Source organism: Balaenoptera physalus, assembly GCF_965194825.1.
Source record: "Balaenoptera physalus genome assembly, chromosome: 11".
Taxonomy (NCBI): Eukaryota; Metazoa; Chordata; class Mammalia; order Artiodactyla; family Balaenopteridae; genus Balaenoptera; species Balaenoptera physalus.
This window is the reverse complement of record NC_138896.1, coordinates 74,764,016-74,781,819: the sequence shown is the minus strand read 5'-3', so window position 1 is coordinate 74,781,819 and position 17,804 is coordinate 74,764,016. Positions and strand designations below refer to the sequence as shown.

The following is a 17,804-nucleotide window of genomic DNA, read 5'->3' as shown; positions in this document are numbered from 1 at the left end:
ATTTTGACAAATTTTTAATCCCATAAAATAATGTTACTGTTTTATATAGTCAGTTTTTTTACTTACAAACAAATTACTGTCTTTATTCTTCATTCTTGTATTGCTGTTGAGAAATCATCTGTCAGTATGACTGTATTTCCTTTGAAGGTTACCTGTCTTTTCCTTCTAGCTATCTTTAGTATCTTCTTTCTGTCTTTTATATTCCACAGTTTCACTGTGATACGTCTAGATACGAATATCTTATTATTATAGAATTTGGGAGCTGTAGATCTTTCTAAATCTTTGGGTTGGTATTTTTCATCAGTTCTGGAAATTTTTCAGCCATTATGTCTTTGTATATTGCCCTTTCCCCATTCTCTCTTCTTGTAGAACTCTGACTGGTTGTTATATTAGAACTCTCTTAGGTTTCCATTTCTCTTAACTTTTTGTAGTCCCCTTTTTTGTGTCAGTATTGCTTTTTAGGTAATATCTTTAGTTCTTATATTTTTCTTTTTTTTTAATATATATTTTTAAAATTTATTTGTTTTATTTATTTATTTTTGGCTGCATTGGATCTTCGTTGCGGTACACGGGCTTCTCATTGCAGTGGCTTCTCTTGTTGCAGAGCACGGGCTGTAGGCACACGGGCTTCAGTAGTTGTGGCGCACAGGCTTCAGTAGTTGTGGCTCATGGGCTCTAGAGCACAGGTTGAGTAGTTGTGGCGCACGGGCTTAGTTGCTCCGCGGCATGTGGGATCTTCCCGGACCAGGGCTCGAACCCGTGTCCCCTGCATTGGCAGGCGGATTCTTAACCACTGTGCCACCAGGGAAGCCCCTAGTTCTTATATTTTTCTTTGAAATCTGCTCTTAAACCAATCTATTGAGTCTTACATTTTAATGTTTATATTTTTCTTATTTTCGAAGTAGTTTCTATTTTGGGGATTGCTTATGTCTTCAATCCTATTATTTCTTTAAACGTTTTCAACATATTTTTTATTCTGTAGCAGATAACTCAATATCTGAATTATTTGCATGTGTTTTTGCTGTCATTTCTGCTAGCTTTCTCTTGTGACTCTTTTCTTATTGTTTCCCTTTGATATTTGGCCGCACTGGGTCTTCGTTGCTGCGCACGGGCTTTCTCTGGTTGTGGCAAGCAGAGGCTACTCTTCGTTGCGGTGCGTGGGCTTCTCATTGCGGTGGCTTCTCTTATTGCGGAGCACGGCCTCTAAGCATGCAGGCTTCAGTAGCTACAGCACGTGGGCTCTGTAGTGGCGCTCAGGCTCTAGAGTGCAGGCTCAGTAGTTGTGGTGGGTGGGCTTAGTTGCTACACGGCATGTGGGATCTTCCCAGACCAGGGATCGAACCCATGTCCCCTGCATTAGCAGACAGATTCTCAACCACTGCACCACCAGGGAAGTCCTCTTGTGATTCTTATTCTTGTGTGTTTCATGAATTTTGACTATGAGCTTATATTTCTTGGAACTTTATCTATAGGGAGACTTAGGCTTAGATTGAAGTTGGGTTCATCTAGAGAAGATTTGTTGCTTATCCCAGGCACCTGGCCTCTCTTCGTTAGGGCTAGCTTATGGTGAAGCGTTCTCAGATGAGATTCCTCTCATCCCTCTCTTCTCTCCACAGTGCCATGGGTTTAGCTGGGTGGAGGTTGAGGTGGGTAGTCTTCCTTTTCCCTGGCAGCAGAGAAATGAATTGTTTTGAATTCCCAGTTACACTGCATCCATGGCCTTTGGATTCCCAGCTTTGGGCAGACCCTGGCCTTTATCTCTTGTCCTTGCAGCCTCAAGGAGGCTTGAAAACTAAAGGTTAGGTTATCTTGTCTTATAGGTGAGGGCAGTGTTCTTGCTCATCCGGGTTCCTGCTTTTACTCTATTCTTGCTTTTATGAACATTGCTTACTCCTTATTGGCAGCACATGGATACATTTTTAAAGCTTTACTGTTTGTTTAACATTGCATCCAGCATTATTCTTTTTCTTTTTTTTAATATTAACTTATTTATTTGGCTGCACCGGGTCTTAGTTGTGGTGTGGGGGGTCTTTGTTGCAGCACATGGGATCTTTAATTGTGGCATGTGGGATCTAGTTCCCTGACCAGGGATCAAACCCGGGCCCCCTGCATTGGGAGCACAGAGTCTTAGCCACTGGACCACCAGGGAAGTCCCCCAGCGTTGTTCTTTTTTTGTTTTGTTTTTTTGTTTGTTTGTTTTTAAATTTATTTAATTTAATTTATTTATTTTTGGCTGTGTTGGGTCTTTGTTGCCGCATGCGGGCTTTCTCTAGTTGTGGCGAGTGGGGGCTACTATTCGTTGCAATGTGTGGGCTTCTCATTGCAGTGGCTTGTCTTGTTGCGGAGCATGGGCTCTAGGCGCGTGGGCTTCAGTAGTTGTGGTTTACAAGCTCTAGAGTGCAGGCTCAGTAGTTGTGGCTCACGGGCTTAGTTGCTCCATGGCATTTGGGATCTTCCCGGACCAGGGCTCAAACCCGTGTCCCCTGCATTGGCAGGCGGATTCTTAACCACTGTGCCACCAGGGAAGCCCCCCCAGCATTGTTCTTACTGGAAAGTTTTAGTTAGTTTATCCCCACCATGCTTCAGGAAAAGAAAATATTCAAATAAGGTGTTAAATAGTTTAAAAATAGAAGTGATAATCAGGACAATCATTAGCTTCTGTCCTTTAGTCTTGTATCCCTTAAGTTGGGTCTTATCCTTTAAATTGCCTTTCTTAGTGTATTAGTAATAATTAGCCTTTATCATAAAATACTAAAGTGATATTTTTTTTCTCTTCTCCTTGCTAATGTACAGCCAGATTCTCCTGAATATAAAGCTGCTTGCAAACTCTGGGATTTGTACCTTCGAACAAGAAATGAGTTTGTTCAGAAAGGAGAAGCAGATGATGAAGATGATGATGAAGATGGGCAAGACAATCAAGGCACAGTGACCGAAGGAGTAAGTGTGCCACTGGAATAGGTGATAGATATGCTACTGGGAGGTGGACGAGGCCCCTGCCTGTGATTTCTCTTGGCCACTGTGGGCAGGTGGGCTTTCTGTGCAGTTGTGTTGGTAAGTGGGAGGGTAAAGGGACACGCAACCAGAGAGCCCCACTCCAGTTACAAGGGATCCTAGGACATCCTGCACTACATGTAACATGCATGGTTGCTTTCATGAATTGCTCTTACGTTAATGCATATTTCCTGCTCACTTTTAAAGAGAATCTTCATATTATCAAGGACTGGTCCAATATTGCTATATTGAGATATTTTGTAAGGGTAGGCAGTGTTGTGATTGAAAGTTGGAAAGTTGATGGAGTCACTTTAGTTAGGAATATTTTTATGGGTTAGGCTGGTTCCTAGAACATGCCAGGTGTGTTCCTGCCTCTGGAATTTTGCAGTTGCTCTTACTTCTGCTTCCTTTGACTCTGCCTGTGACTATGTCTTGTGCATTATTCTAACATCACTTAAAATAATGTAAACTGGGAGAAGACTTTCCTAACCACTCTGTCAGATTGTTTGCTCTGTGCTCCTCCTTTCCAGTCATCACATCACTCTGTTCTGTGAGCTATAATTTTTATCACTATATGTGAAATAACGTATTTAGAATTAGTTTATGTGTTTACTTTCTGTCTTCCTCAAGTAAAATGATAGCTCCACAAAAGGTATCACCTTGTTCACCTATTCTGGCATCTAGACTCTGCCCAACATGTAGGTACTGAAAAATACTTGCTGAATGAACACACATGTTTAAAAAGAGAAAAAAGAACAGTAAAAGGAATTGCATCTCTCTTCTGCAACTAAATAGTAAGACACCCAAAGAATAAGTTATGTGAATGCATTCATACTCCCTGCTCCCTTTGTCATCTGCAACATTTTTCCAAAGTAGCTGGTTGGGTTGGGAGAAGAGGAATCTTGGCCGCAGGACATAACTCACCTCTTTGAAGCTTACTCTGTGGTGTCATGTTTTAACTAGTAAGTAAATGACTTAAATACGAGTATTTTCGTCTGCTTTCATCAGTGTTATCTTGGTTCTTCTCTAAGCTTAGGTGGTTGGGGAGTCTCAGCTAATCACATATCTTATATGTTAAATATTTATTGCGTGTCTGTTTGCCAAGTGCTGTGCTGGTAGGTTCAAGAGATGTCAGTACCCTCTCTCTGGGCCTAATGTTGGACTTTAAAATTGAGACTTTACTAAATAAGACTTCTGTTGGATTAGGACAAAAATATTAGTGCTTTTATGATTTAAACCAGAATTAACCATTAATCTTTACTTTATATGCCCAAAACATGGTTTGGACTTAAAGTACTATTTATTATAAACCTTGACTGAGACATCCCATTTCTGACTGTAGAACAGGGGTCCATGGACTGTTAGGAACGGGGCCGCACAGCAGGAGGTGAGCAGCAGGTGAGCGAGCGAAGCTTCCATCTGCCGCTCCCCATTGCTCTCTTTACCGCCTGAGCCATCCTCTGCATTGCTCGCGTTAACCGCCTGACCACCCACCCCCCTATCCGTGGAAAAATTTTCTTCCACGAAACCAGTCCCTGGGGCCAGAAACCTTGGGGACTGCTGCTGTAGAAACTGGCTTCAGACTTAGACCCTCCCTGGCCACCTACTCTTTGGGACATATCTTTTCCCATATTGAAACAGTGACTAAGGTAGGAGTAAGCCAGCCAGTGTGGAGAGCAGAAGTGATTGCATCAATTGGCTTAATCTCCATTCAATTTTGATATAACTTGAATTCGGTTGTTAGATCTGGCAGAGCACCCCATAGTTAAAAGTATGTAGTTCCAGAAGTATGTAGTTGTTCCACCAGAATACCAAGATTTCCGTAGACGTGAACAGCAGATACAGAAATGGCCAGGTATCATGGGGCATGTTTTCTCCATCTGTTACTCAGACCCTTGAAAGGTATGCATTTCCATCATTTCACACATATGGCACTTTAACTTCACTATTGCAGTGTTTGCTGTGAATAGAGTTCAGTAAAAGGACCCGATTCAAAGGATTTAGTTACTGAAATAATATGAGTAGCCTCATTAGTTTCAAATATGCTGTCCTGGGAGTGTAACCCCTCATGACCAGCATCAGAGAATTTCTGTGGTATTCTTGAAAATTGTACTTAAAATAAGTATTGTTTAGAAGTTGCTCTTTTGAATTAACTTTAAAATTTTAGAAGCTGTTTAATATCAGCATTTATTTTTGGATTTCTCTCACAAGGTACTTATTTCTTCCCTCTCTCGTTCCTTACAACCGCCTCTTCCCAGTCTTCTCCAAGTTACTTGAAGGAGATCCTGGAGCAGCTTCTTGAAGCCATAGTTGTAGCCACAAATCCATCAGGACGTCTCATTAGCGAACTTTTTCAGAAACTGCCTTCTAAAGTGGTAAGTGATGCAGTTGAAGACAGGTGGATTAAAGTGGTTTTTGGTTTTTTTTTTTTAAGTACTTCAGAAATTCTGTTAGTTCTAAGTATATAAAGTAAGGCTAACGCAAGGCATTGGAGATAGCCAAGAGATCCTCCTCATGGCCTCAGCAGTAAGCACATAGGATATGTTCTGTCATTTTACTTCAGCAAAAGGTTGTGGATTTTTTTTTAAATTGTGTTTTTGTTTTGTTGATTGGTAATTCTTTTTGTTTTTTGTTTCTATGGTTGTAAAATATACAATAACATAAGATTTACCTTTTAACCATTTTAAGTGTACAGTTCAGTGGCATTAAGTACATTCATATTATTGTGCAACTATCACTACCATCCATCTCCAGAACTTTTTCATTTTCCTACCCATTAAACAATAACTCTCTACTTTTCCCTCCTGCCAGTCCCTGGAAACCACAGTTCTGCTTCTATGAATTTGACTACTCTAAGTACCTCATTTAAGAGGAATCATACAGTATTTGTTCTTCTGTGTCTGGCTTATTTGACTTAGCGTAGTATATTCACGGTTTATCCACGTTGTAGTATGTGTCAGGACTTCCTTCCTCTTTCAGGCTGAATCCATTGTATGTATATACCACATATTACTACTTTTTGTTTATCCATTCATTTGTTGATGGACATTTGGGTTGTTTCTAAGATTAGTAATTCTTAAATGATCAAATAGGGAGGGGGGAGAAAAAGATAAAATAAGCAGCTAAACTAAACCTTTTATTTATAAAAGAGAAGCCACATTCTCTACTCAGGAGACAGAATGAGAGGAAGATAAGTGAGTTCTTCCTCTCTTAGTTCTCTTTGATCGTCTGGTGATAAAGAAGAGAGAGAGACCTAATAAGTATTCTTCTACCCCAAAGAGGAAGAGGGTTTCTAGACCAATGAAACCCTTTAAAAGTGTTAGAACCCCTTGTGGCTTCACATCCAAGAAGCAATTAACATAGCTGAAGTTCCACTTTAGCCTTTGGAACTACAAAAATTTCTATGGCCTCTGCATTCTTATATTTCTAGATAAAGATATACTTTTAGAAGTTCTCCACTTGTTTAACTCCATTGTGACCATTTTCTTTTTTTATCTAACTCTTAAGGACAAGGACTGATGTATTTTCTTTTGGGTCCCTGCCACGTAATTGGAACCCAGCATGTCAGAGGTTTGCAAGAAGTGCTTGTTGACTGATGGGTAGCATGCAGCTTTACCCATCAGTCATCAACAAGACTAGTTATTTACAAGGTGACTAGCTGTAGGACAATTACAACATTAGAAATAAAGCATCTCTGACCACTGCTGTCCTAAGCATGGATCTGATTAGAAAAATATAATGATTATATTGGTTATATATTTAAAATTTCAAGGAAAGAAAAAACCAGTAAGACAGTTCTTCAAAAATGAAACATAGAATTATCATATGATCCAGCAATTCTACTTTGGATATATACCCAAAAGAGTGTAAGCAAGGTCTCAAAGAGGTATTTGTACAACCATGTTCATAGCAGTATTATTCACAATAGCTGAAACATGGAAGCAACCCAGGTGTTCCTCTACATGTGAATGAGTAAATAAAATGTAGTATATACACACAATGGAGTATTATTCAGCCTTTAAGAAGAATGAAATTCTGACCCATGCTGCGGTAAGAATGAACCCTGAACACATGCTAAGTGAAATAAGCCAGTCACAAAAGAAAAAATATTGTATGATTCCTCTTTTAGGAGGTACTTAGAGTAGCCAAATTCATAGAGAGAAAAAGTAAAATTGTGGTTTCTAGGGGATGACAGGAGGGGAAGGTGGATAGCTGTTGTTTAATGGGTATGGAGTTTCAGTTTGGGAAGATGAAAAGTTCTGGAGATGGGTGATGGTGATGGTTGTACAATAATGTGAATGTATTTAAAGCCACTGAACTGTATACTTAAAAAGGTTAAATGGTAAATTTTATGTATTTTTACCACAATAAAGAAATAAGAAAAGAGTACAGTCTTTACTCAGGATTTGTTCTTACTCTGCATGATAACAATCAGTAGTGATCAAGCCATCAAGGGTGAGCTGGATGACTAAAACATTACTACCCAGTTCCCCCGTTCTGGGAGGGTTTTCAGGGACACCATGCAGCAGGAGTTGATACGGGAAAGCAGATTCCCATTGGTCCCTTGGGGTGTGACAGTTTGAAAGACAACAAGGACTGAGACCTGGAAGGTCTTTCCTTTCCTTTCCTTTATAAATCTTTCCTGAGTGAGACTGGCAAAATGGGAGAGGTAGATTGGGAATACCTGGGCCAACAGCTTGGTTTATGCTGTACCCTAGCCTGGGTGTCTCTGCCATAATTTGTCTTCTGAATTGTTTCTCAGAAGTAGAATTGTTGAAGAGAAGGGGCAGGCAAGGGGTTTGATCTAAGGAAGGAAAGGAGTAGGGTTAAGAAAATAGAGAGGGGTAAGCTGAGGGATCAGACGAAATGAGATCATCCCTTTAGCGCAGTAATTGAACGCTGTGGTCTCTTGTTCTTGTTGTTGCTTTTGTTTTTTGGGCTCCAAGGATTTGAACAGGTAGGAAGAGCCTGAAGAGCACAGTCTGACTTCCCTCGACACTTGTCCCCCACTGAAAAGACCAACTTTTGATTTTTGGTTGACTTCAATTATTTTCTCCAAGGAATAAAACCTGTAGGAAAGACTCAGGGCAGTGAATGAACTCCAGGCTTTGTGAAACCCTTCGAGTATATTCTTCTAACATGTTTAACTCTTTTTCTTTTGTTGAGCTATAATATTTGATAAGAAATCAGAAATTGTTTATAATTTTGCTTTGATTCTTTAATGTATTTTCATTGAAAATGTGTTTTATTTTGAAAAAAATTATTTTGACTGAGATAAGTAGAAGCATTAAGTTAGACATGAAGCTAACAAATCTTGCAACCTGACTTCTTGTAGATTCTTTTCTTTTTTTTTTTTTTAATTAATTTATTTATGGCTGTGTTGGGTCTTCGTTTCTGTGCGAGGGCTTTCTCTAGCTGTGGCAAGTGGGGGCCACTCTTCATCGCGGTGCGCGGGCCTCTCACTATCGCGGCCCCTCCCGTTGCGGAGCACAGGTTCCAGACGCGCAGGCTCAGTAATTGTGGCTCACGGGCCCAGTTGCTCTGCGGCATGCGGGATCCTCCCAGACCAGGGCTCGAACCCATGTCCGCTGCATTGGCAGGCAGATTCTCAACCACTGCGCCACCAGGGAAGCCCTTCTTGTAGATTCTTACTATTTTATGTGAAATAGGATATAATTGTGCTATTTAGATTGCTAAATTAAAAGAGATTATAATAAGCCCTTCAAAAACGTTCTTTTGCTTCATTTCCTGGCATAGATATCTTGGGATCTTAAATTTAAAATTGTGTGATCTGTGAATTTAGAAAATTTAAAAACATTAAATTGTGGTGTATTAGTTATATAATGAAAATTACCAAATACTAACTGTAAAGTCCTACAACATGCTGTTGGGTATCTCATGAAGCTTGTAAAAATCAAATGCTTTCTGCTTCAAATATAACAAAATGCTGTATAAACTGTGTCTTTAGCCTTAATCTCACAAAGCTGCTCAATTGATTAACAGATAGTCAGTATACTTCCTTGTTTTCTCATTAGCTGGATACTTTAACTTATTAAGCATGATTGGGTTTTGTCTTCCAGCAATATCCAGACTATTATGCAATAATTAAGGAGCCTATAGACCTCAAGACCATTGCCCAGAGGATACAGGTATGAAGGTGACCATATGTAAAAATAACATCATTTAGGGCAGATTGGCCTGTGGTCCTTTTTTAGGGCCTTTTAAAAAAACAGAGAAGCAGGTATCTCTATAAGGAGTTACTAGCAATATAATGTAAACAAATTAGAGATGTTACTGAGTATAGCATTGGAGGAGTAAACTCAGCTTCCCTTTTGCATTTTTTTCTGTAAGAAGGAAAGGAAAATTTTCATTGGCATAGTAAATCTTGACCTTAGGACAAAAATTAAAGCGCATTGGTCATCGCCATTTCTGATTGTGAAAGGTACATTGGGAACAAAAGCTTTGTTGTTTATTTTTATTTGCTTCCAAATAGTTTTAGGATATCTCAGAATAAAAGTTACCTACAACAGACATTGAGAGTGTAAGGTTAGTGAAAATAGAGACTTTGTTCTCTTTGAGTGCCCCCCTACCTGTGTCTTCAGCAGTAATAGCAGCAAGTAACACTCACCTAGATAGAATTCCTATGTGTTAGCTAATTAATTCTTATAACATCTCTATGAGGTAGATACTGTTATTATTCCCATTTTACAAATAAGAAAACTGAAGCACAGAGATGGTAAGTCACTTGCCTGAGTCATCAACTAATGAACAAAGTTAGGATTTGAATCCAGTCTGGCTCCAAAGTCTATACTCTTTAATGAGTTAGTATTCTTGAAGCATTTAGAACAGTGGTTGGCACAGTAAACACTATATGTTTGCTTAGTAAAACAACTTTTACCTTTTTTGATTTTTTAAAAAGTATAAGTTTTTATGAGAATAGTGTAGCTCTGGTTTTGTTACCTATCTCAAAAACTTTTTTGTAAATGGACCACAGTAATAGTTTATAAAAGAGAAGATGACTTTATATAGTGTTCACACGTGTACTTTCCAATGAAGTCTTAGAATATGGTGACGGTTTAAAATTACGTAGAGTTTTTTTTTTTAAAGGTCATGTTGCTTAAGAGGAACTGCTGTATTTTGTTGTTTACTATAGAATGGAAGCTACAAGAGTGTTCATGCAATGGCCAAAGATATAGATCTCCTAGCAAAAAATGCCAAAACTTATAATGAGCCTGGTTCTCAAGTATTCAAGGTTAGTTTTGTTGTTGTTGCTTTCATTGATAAGAGTAGAGACCAATATTTTTATATAACAACTTTATTGAGATAAAATTCACATACCATACATTTTACCCAAAGTGTATAATTTAATGACTTTTAGTATATTCACCAAGTTGTGTAGCCATCACCACAATGAATTAGCAGTCACTCTTCATTTCCTCCCAACCTCCCTAACCCTAGGCAACCACCAGTCTACTTTCTGTCTCTGTGAATTTGCCTATTCTCAACATTTCATAAAAATGGAATTACACAATTTGTGGTCCTTTGTGACTGGCTTCTTTCACTTAGCATCATGGTTTCAAGGTATTCATTTTGTAGCCTGTATTTCTTTTTATTTCCAAATAGTATTCAATTAAACGTATATATCATGTTTCATTTACCCGTTCATCAGTTGCTAGGCATTGGGTTGCTTCCACTTTTGGGCTATTATAAATAATGCTGCTATGAGCATTCATGTGTAAGTTTTTTTTTGTTTAAATAAATTTATTTATTTTATTTATTTATTTTTGACTGTGTTGGGTCTTTGTTGCTGCGCATGGGCTTTTTCTAATTGCGGCGAGCAGGGGCTACTCTTCGTTGTGGTGCTCAGGCTTCTCATTGTGGTGGCTTCTCTTGTTGCAGAGCACGGGCTCTAGGCACACGGGCTTCAGTAGTTGTGGCTCGCGAGCTCTAGAGCACAGGCTCAGTGGTTGTGGCGCATGGGCTTAGTTGCTCCGTGGCATGTGGGATCTTCCCGGACCAGGGCTCGAACCTGTGTCCCCTGCATTGGCAGGCGGATTCTCAACCACTGTGCCAGCAGGGAAGCCCCATGTCTAAGTTTTTATGTAGACATATATTTTTATTTTTATTGAATACATACCTGAGAATGGAATTGCTGGGCCACATGGTAACTATATTTTTAACTTTTTTGAGGAACCACCAAATTGTTGTGTTTTTGTTTTTTTGTTTTGTTTTTTTTTGGCTGCGTTGGGTCTTCGTTGCTGCACTCGGGCTTTCTCCAGTTGTGGCAAGCGGGGGCTACTCTTCATTGCGGTGTGTGGGCTTCTCTTGTTGTGGAGCACGGGCTCTAGGCACGCGGGCTTCAGTAGTTGAGGCACGCAGGCTCAGTAGTTGTGGCACGTGGGCTCTAGGGTGCGTGGGCTCAGTAGTTTTGGCTCATGGGGTCTAGAGCGCAGGCTCAGTAGTTGTGGCGCACGGGCTTAGTTGCTCCGCGGCATGTGGGATCTTCCCAGACCAGGGCTCAAACCTTTGTCCCCTGCATTGGCAGGCGGATCCTTAACCACTGCGCCACCAGGGAAGTCCCCACCAAATTGTTTTTCAAGCCACTGCACCAACATTCCCACTAGCAATGTGCAAGTGTAATTTCTCTACATCCTCACCAATGCTTGTTTCTATTTTTGGTTTTGTTTTTATTATAACCATTCTAGTGGGTATGAAGTACTATCTCATTATGGTTTTGATTAGCATTTTTTTTTTTTTTTTTTTTTGGCCATGCCTTGCAGCTTGCGTGACCTCAGTTCCCCCACCAGGGGTTGAACTCAGGCCATGACAGTGAAAGCCCGGAATCCTAACTGCTAGGCCACCAGGGAACTCCCTGATTAGCATTTTCTAATGATTAGTGATGTTGAACATCTTTTCATGTGCATATTGGCCATTCATATGTCTTCTTTAAAAAAAAAAAGTCTGTTGAGATCTTTAGCCCATTTTTTAATTGGGTTATCTGTCTTTTAATAAAAAGTTGAGTTGTTAGAGTACTTTACATAGTCCGGACATTAGACCAGACATATGATTTACAAGTATTTTCTCCCATTCTATGGATCGTCTTTTCATTTTCATGATAGTATCCTTTGCTGCACAAAAGTTTTTAATTTGGGGAATTCCCTGGCAGTCCAGTGGTTAGGACACTGTGCTTCCACTGCAGGGGGCACGGGATTCATCCCTGGTTGGGAAACTAAGATCCCTCATGCTGAGTGGTGCAGCAAAAAAAAAAAAAAAAGTCTTTAATTTTAATAAAGTATTTAATTTTGGTTCAGTCCAATTTGTCTGTTTTTTCTTAGGTTGCGTGTGCTTTTACTGTCTTATCTAAGAAACCATTACCTAATCCAAGGCTGCAAAGATTTACACCTACGTTTTCTTCTAAGAATTTTATAGTTTAGCTCTTACATTTAGATCTTTGAGCCATTTTGAATTAATTTTTATATACATGAGGTAGGCGTGAGGTAGGAGTCCACATTCCTTTGCCATGGGGTATTCATTTGTCCCAGCGCCTTATGTTGAAAAGACTATTCTTTCCCCATTGAATTGTCTTGGCAACCCTGTTGAAAATCAGTTGACTCTAGATGTATGGGTTTATTTCTGGATTCTTGGTTCTAATCCATTCATGTGCATGTCTTTCTCTGTGCCAGACAAGGTTTATTTTTGATTCACTTTGTAGTTAAATATTGATGTAGTCCCTGCATTTAAACCTCACTGATATAAAAATCAATCTATGTAGTATATAGTACACAATGTAAAATGGCTATTTCATTGCTTTGCAATTCTCTCCTAGAAGTTTTGTAGTCCTTCTACATAATGAATTGTAGTGACAGTTGCTTGTAGAAATTTCTAGAATTAATAATATATCATTGGGAACTTAGCAAAGGATGGTCAGAAAATCTTTTGGGAGTAAAATCATTTAGATTTACAGAATGCTGATTCAGTTTCTTTTGGTAGTTAATTTTAACTTTTATGTTGCATCTTTTTAAGAAACTTTGAGTGGAAATCAGGAATGAAATCCTCGTATTCTTAATCCTTGATAGGACATTTTAATAGTGTAGTACCAATTGTTTGTTGATGCAGTTAAGAATTTTACTTCTTGGTCTGATTAATTTTCCTAAACTAAATTTTGGAGAGAAGGGAAACTTGGATTTGATATATGCTGTTAATTTAAGCAAGTATATTCATCCTAAATTTACATGCCTTATCTTTAATCTTAGAAATGTACCTTTGTTTCAGTTTTAAGGTTAGTGTACACAGGTAGAGTTCATTGTATTTTCACCCCTGTTTTTCCCTGTTTCCTGTTCGGCATTAGGTCTTTGTCTCTTACCTGACTAATTGTGAAAGAGCTAGGTGGCTTTTCAACTTGTATTTAATTATGGAGATGTTTTGGAGGCTTGTGGTAAGGTTAGAGGATGCAGCTTTCTGGATATTGAATGGAAGTCTACTCCAGATGGAAGGAGTGCCATAGAAAGTGTCCAGTACATGATTGCGGGCATTTTAAACTGCCCGTTTTCTCTATACTTTTTCTAAGCCAAGTAATTTTATCTTAACAGGATGCAAATTCTATTAAGAAAATATTTTATATGAAAAAGGCAGAAATTGAACATCATGAAATGACTAAGTCAAGCCTTCGGATGAGGTAGGTTAAAAAAATGTCTTAAATCCTTGTACCTTTATTATTTGCCAAATTTTCTCAGTATAGTGGAAAATAAGATGCATGTTGCATTTCAAGATTATATTTACAGTTGGTAATATGATTCTGAAGAGCGTAGTGTTAACTCTTACCCAGTCCCTTCATTGCAGCTGAAGGGCTTTATTTAAAAAGAAACAATTTTTAAGACTTAACACTGCTGTATACTTTTATTGCCTTATACAAATATATATATATTGTATATCATATTATGTATAATGTATATTAAACATATAACGTGTCCTATATAAATATATGTACAGGCATACCTTGGAGATACTGCAGGTTCATTTCCAGACTACTGCAATAAAGTGAATATCACACTAAAGTGAGTCACACAATTTTTTGGTTTCCCAGTGCATATAAAAGTTATATGCACAGCATACTGTAGTTAAGTGTGCAGTAGCATTAGGTCTAAAAAAAGTGTATATGCCTTAATTTAAAAACACTTTATTGCTTAAAAATGCTAACCATCGTCTGAGCCTTCAGCAAGTTGTAGTCTTTCTGCTGGTGGAGGGTCTTGCCTCTGTTAATGCTGCTGACTGGTCAGGGTGGTGGTTGCTGAAGGCTGGGGTGGCCGTGGCAGTTTCCTAAAACAAGACAGCAATGACATTTGCCCCATCAGTTCTCTCTTCTTTTCACTAATGATTTCTCTGTAGCATGCGATGCTGTTTGATAGCGTTTTACCCACAGAACTTCTTTCAAAAGTGGAGTCAGTCCTCTCAAATCCTGATGCTGCTTTATCAACTAAGTTTATGTAATATTCTAAATACTTTGTTATTGTTTCGACAATCTTCATAGCATCTTCACCAGGGGTAGATTCCGTCTCAAGAAACTACTTTCTCTACTCATCCATACGAAGCAACGTCCTCAACTGTTGAAGTTTTATCATGAGATTGTAGCAGTTCAGTCACATCTTCAGGCTCTACTTCTAATTCTAGTTCTCTTGCTGTTTCCACCCCATCTGTAGTTTAAAGTCTTAAACCCCTCAAAGTCACCCATGAGGATTGGAACCCACTTCTTCTAAACTTCTGTTAATGTTCATGTTCTTTCCATGAATCACAAGTGTTCTTAATGGCATCTGGAATAATGAATCCTTTCCAGAAAGTTTTCAATTGAATTTGCCCAGATCCATCAGAGGAATCACTGTCTGTGGCAGCTGTAGCCTTACGAAATGTATTTCTTAAATAATAAGACTTGAAAGTCCAAATTACTCCTTGGTCCCCGGGCTACAGAATGGATGTTGTGTCAGCAGACATGAAAACAACACAAATCTCGTGTATCTCCATTAGAGCTCTTGGGTGACCGGGTACATTTTCAGTGAGCAGTACTATTTTCCAGATCTTTCTTTCTGAGCAGTAGGTCTCAACAGCAGGCTTAAAATATTCAGTAAACCATGTTGTAAACAGATGTGCTGTCATCCAGGCTTTGTTGTTCCATTTGTTGAGCACACGCAGAGTAGATTTAGCATAATTCTTAAGGGCCCTAGGATTTTTCAGAATAGTAAATGAGCACTGGCTTCAGCTTAAAGTCATCAGCTACATTAGCCCTAACAAGAGAGTCAGCCTGTCCTTTGAAACTTTGAAACCAGACATTGACTTCTCCTCTCTAGTTGTGAAAGCCTTGGATGGCATCTTCTTCCATGATAAGTATGTTTCGTCTACACTGAAAATCTGTTGTTTAGTTACAGCTACTTTTATTAATAATCTTAGCTAGATCTTCTGGATAACTTGCTGCAGCTTCTATATCACTACTTGCTGCTTCACCTTGCACTTTTATAGAGATGACTTCTTTCCTTAAACCTCATGAACCAAACTCTGCTAGCTTCAGACTTTGATTCTGCAGTTTCCTCACCTCTCTCAGCCTTCATAAAATTGAAGAGAGTTAGGGCCTTGCTCTGGATTAGGCATTGGCTTAAGGGAATGTTGTAGATGGTTTGACCTTCTATCTAACAGTTTCTTCATATCAGCAGTAAGGCTGTTTTACTGTGCTATCATTCCTGTGTTCACTGGAGTAGCAATTTTAATTTCCTTCAAGAACTTTTCCTTTGCTTTCGTAACTTGGCTAACTGGTGCAAGAGGCCTAGTTTCCAGCCTGTCTCAACTTTCAACATGCCTTCCTCACTGAGGTTAATCATTTGTAGCTTTTGATTGAAACCGAGAAACATGCAACTCTTACTTTCCCTTGAATGCTTAGAGGCCAGTGTAGTGTTATTAATTGGCCTAATTTCAGCATTGTTGTGTCCCAGGAAATAGGGAGGCCTGAGGAGAAGGAGAAAGACGAGGGAATAGCTGGTCGGTGGAGCAGTCAGAACACACACAACATTTATTAAGTTTGCTGTCTCATATGGGTGTGGTTCATGGTACCCCAAAATAATTACAATAGTAGCAACAGAGATCACTGATCACAGATCACCACAACAAATATAATAATAATGGAAAGGTTTGAGATATTGCAAGAATTACCAAAATGTGACACAGAGACGCGAAGTGAGCAAATGCTGTTGTAAAAATGGTGCCGAAAGACTTGCTTGATTCAGAGTTGCCACAAACCTTTAATTTGTAAAAAATGCAGTATCTGTGAAGTTTAATAAAGCAAAGCAAGATAAAACAATGTATGCCTGTAATATTACATTTGTATATGATGTATAGTAGTATATATTTATATTTGCAGTAAGAATATGGCCAGGTATCAGGAGATCTGAAGTCTCATCCTAGCTTACCTTGTGCTAGGACTGTGACTTTGAACAAGTCTTTTACTTCTGGGATTCCATTTCCTCCTACCTGAAATGGAAAGATTGAGTGGCTACTTTTGAAGCTTTCTGCTGACCCAGACATTTGCTGTGTTACTAAATCCTATGGTCACTGTGGTGACCATAAGCTGTCTGGGATCAGCCCTGGTTTATCCTTTTCCACAGAGTCCCAGATTTTGGAGCAAAGCCTCCTGCACAGTAGAGGCTCGGAAATATTTGAGTTGTTTTGTTTGTTTTTTTCTGCCGCGCCGTGTGGCATGTGGGATCTTAGTTCCCTGACCAGGGATGGAACCCGGGGTCCCTGCAGTGGAAGCGTGGAATATTAACCACTGGACCACCAGGGAAGTCCCTGAGTGTTTCTTTTTAAGAAAAGAAAAAGAAAATGGTTGTTTCCTTTTTGTTATTCAGCATTCTGATTTCAGCTGTCAGTTTTCTGAGTTTTTTTTAACCTTGTCTCTGGACAGGACTCCATCAAATTTGGCTGCAGCCAGGCTGACAGGTCCTTCGCACAGTAAAGGCAGCCTTGGTGAAGAGAGAAATCCCACTAACAAGTACTACCGGTGAGAGAGAGTGTGTTTAGTCTGAGAGCTGACCCGTGTTTATGAGGATAAGCATGCTAGCATTTTCTTGATGACTATCTTGAAGTAATATTTTTGGGTGTAGTTGGGTTATTATGAGAATTTGTTGTCAAATACCTTACTTAAAAGGCATAGTAGGCCTGACCTCACCTCTGAGAAAACACGTAAGCAGAAGTTGTTTGTCAGGTAGAGTTTAATATTACCAGTAAAACGTGAGGTAAAATGCTGAAAGATTTTGTGTTCATAATAGAATTTCTTTTCATTGTAAAATCTGAGCATATTTAGAATTAACCAGCAATTATGAATGAATCTTTATTTTTCATTAAAAAAGTAGTGCTGCATTTAAGTAAAAAACAAATTGCAAGTAGCCTGCTTTAGGCTTTCTACCGCCACTCCCTCTTTTCTAAGAGAAAAAAATTAGGCATCTTGGTTAAGATTGATTGTGGGGAATATAAAAAGTACAAAGTAAATTGAGGAGGCAGTTGAATAGAAACTCTTTCTTTGATGTGAATGCCTTGTTAACAGTTCTTACTTCCTATAAAGTAACCAAATTATTATAACATCTTTCCCTGCCTTCTAATTGCTTGTTTTTCTTTGTAGTAATAAAAGAGCAGTCCAAGGGGGTCGTTTATCAGCAATTACCATGGCACTTCAGTATGGCTCAGAAAGTGAAGAGGATGCTGCTTTAGCTGGTAGGCATTAAGCTGTGACTAGTTAAGTGGTGTCTCAGTGGATCCTTCTGGTTAAGGAAAATTAT

General features: G+C 39.0%; 1 protein-coding gene across 27 annotated transcripts in view; it reads left to right on the top strand.

The window, feature by feature from the left end:
• Positions 1 to 17,804, top strand: part of PBRM1 (polybromo 1) — a 107,566-nt gene that overhangs the window by 15,110 nt on the left and 74,652 nt on the right. For all 27 annotated transcript variants that reach the window (XM_082414431.1, XM_082414413.1, XM_082414412.1 and 24 more), the window contains 7 exons: positions 2,794 to 2,937; positions 5,250 to 5,366; positions 9,072 to 9,140; positions 10,145 to 10,243; positions 13,581 to 13,666; positions 16,934 to 17,029; positions 17,648 to 17,739. In XM_082414431.1, coding sequence (XP_082270557.1) covers positions 2,794 to 2,937; positions 5,250 to 5,366; positions 9,072 to 9,140; positions 10,145 to 10,243; positions 13,581 to 13,666; positions 16,934 to 17,029; positions 17,648 to 17,739 — 703 coding nt within the window. The remainder of the gene's footprint in view (positions 1 to 2,793; positions 2,938 to 5,249; positions 5,367 to 9,071; positions 9,141 to 10,144; positions 10,244 to 13,580; positions 13,667 to 16,933; positions 17,030 to 17,647; positions 17,740 to 17,804) is intronic.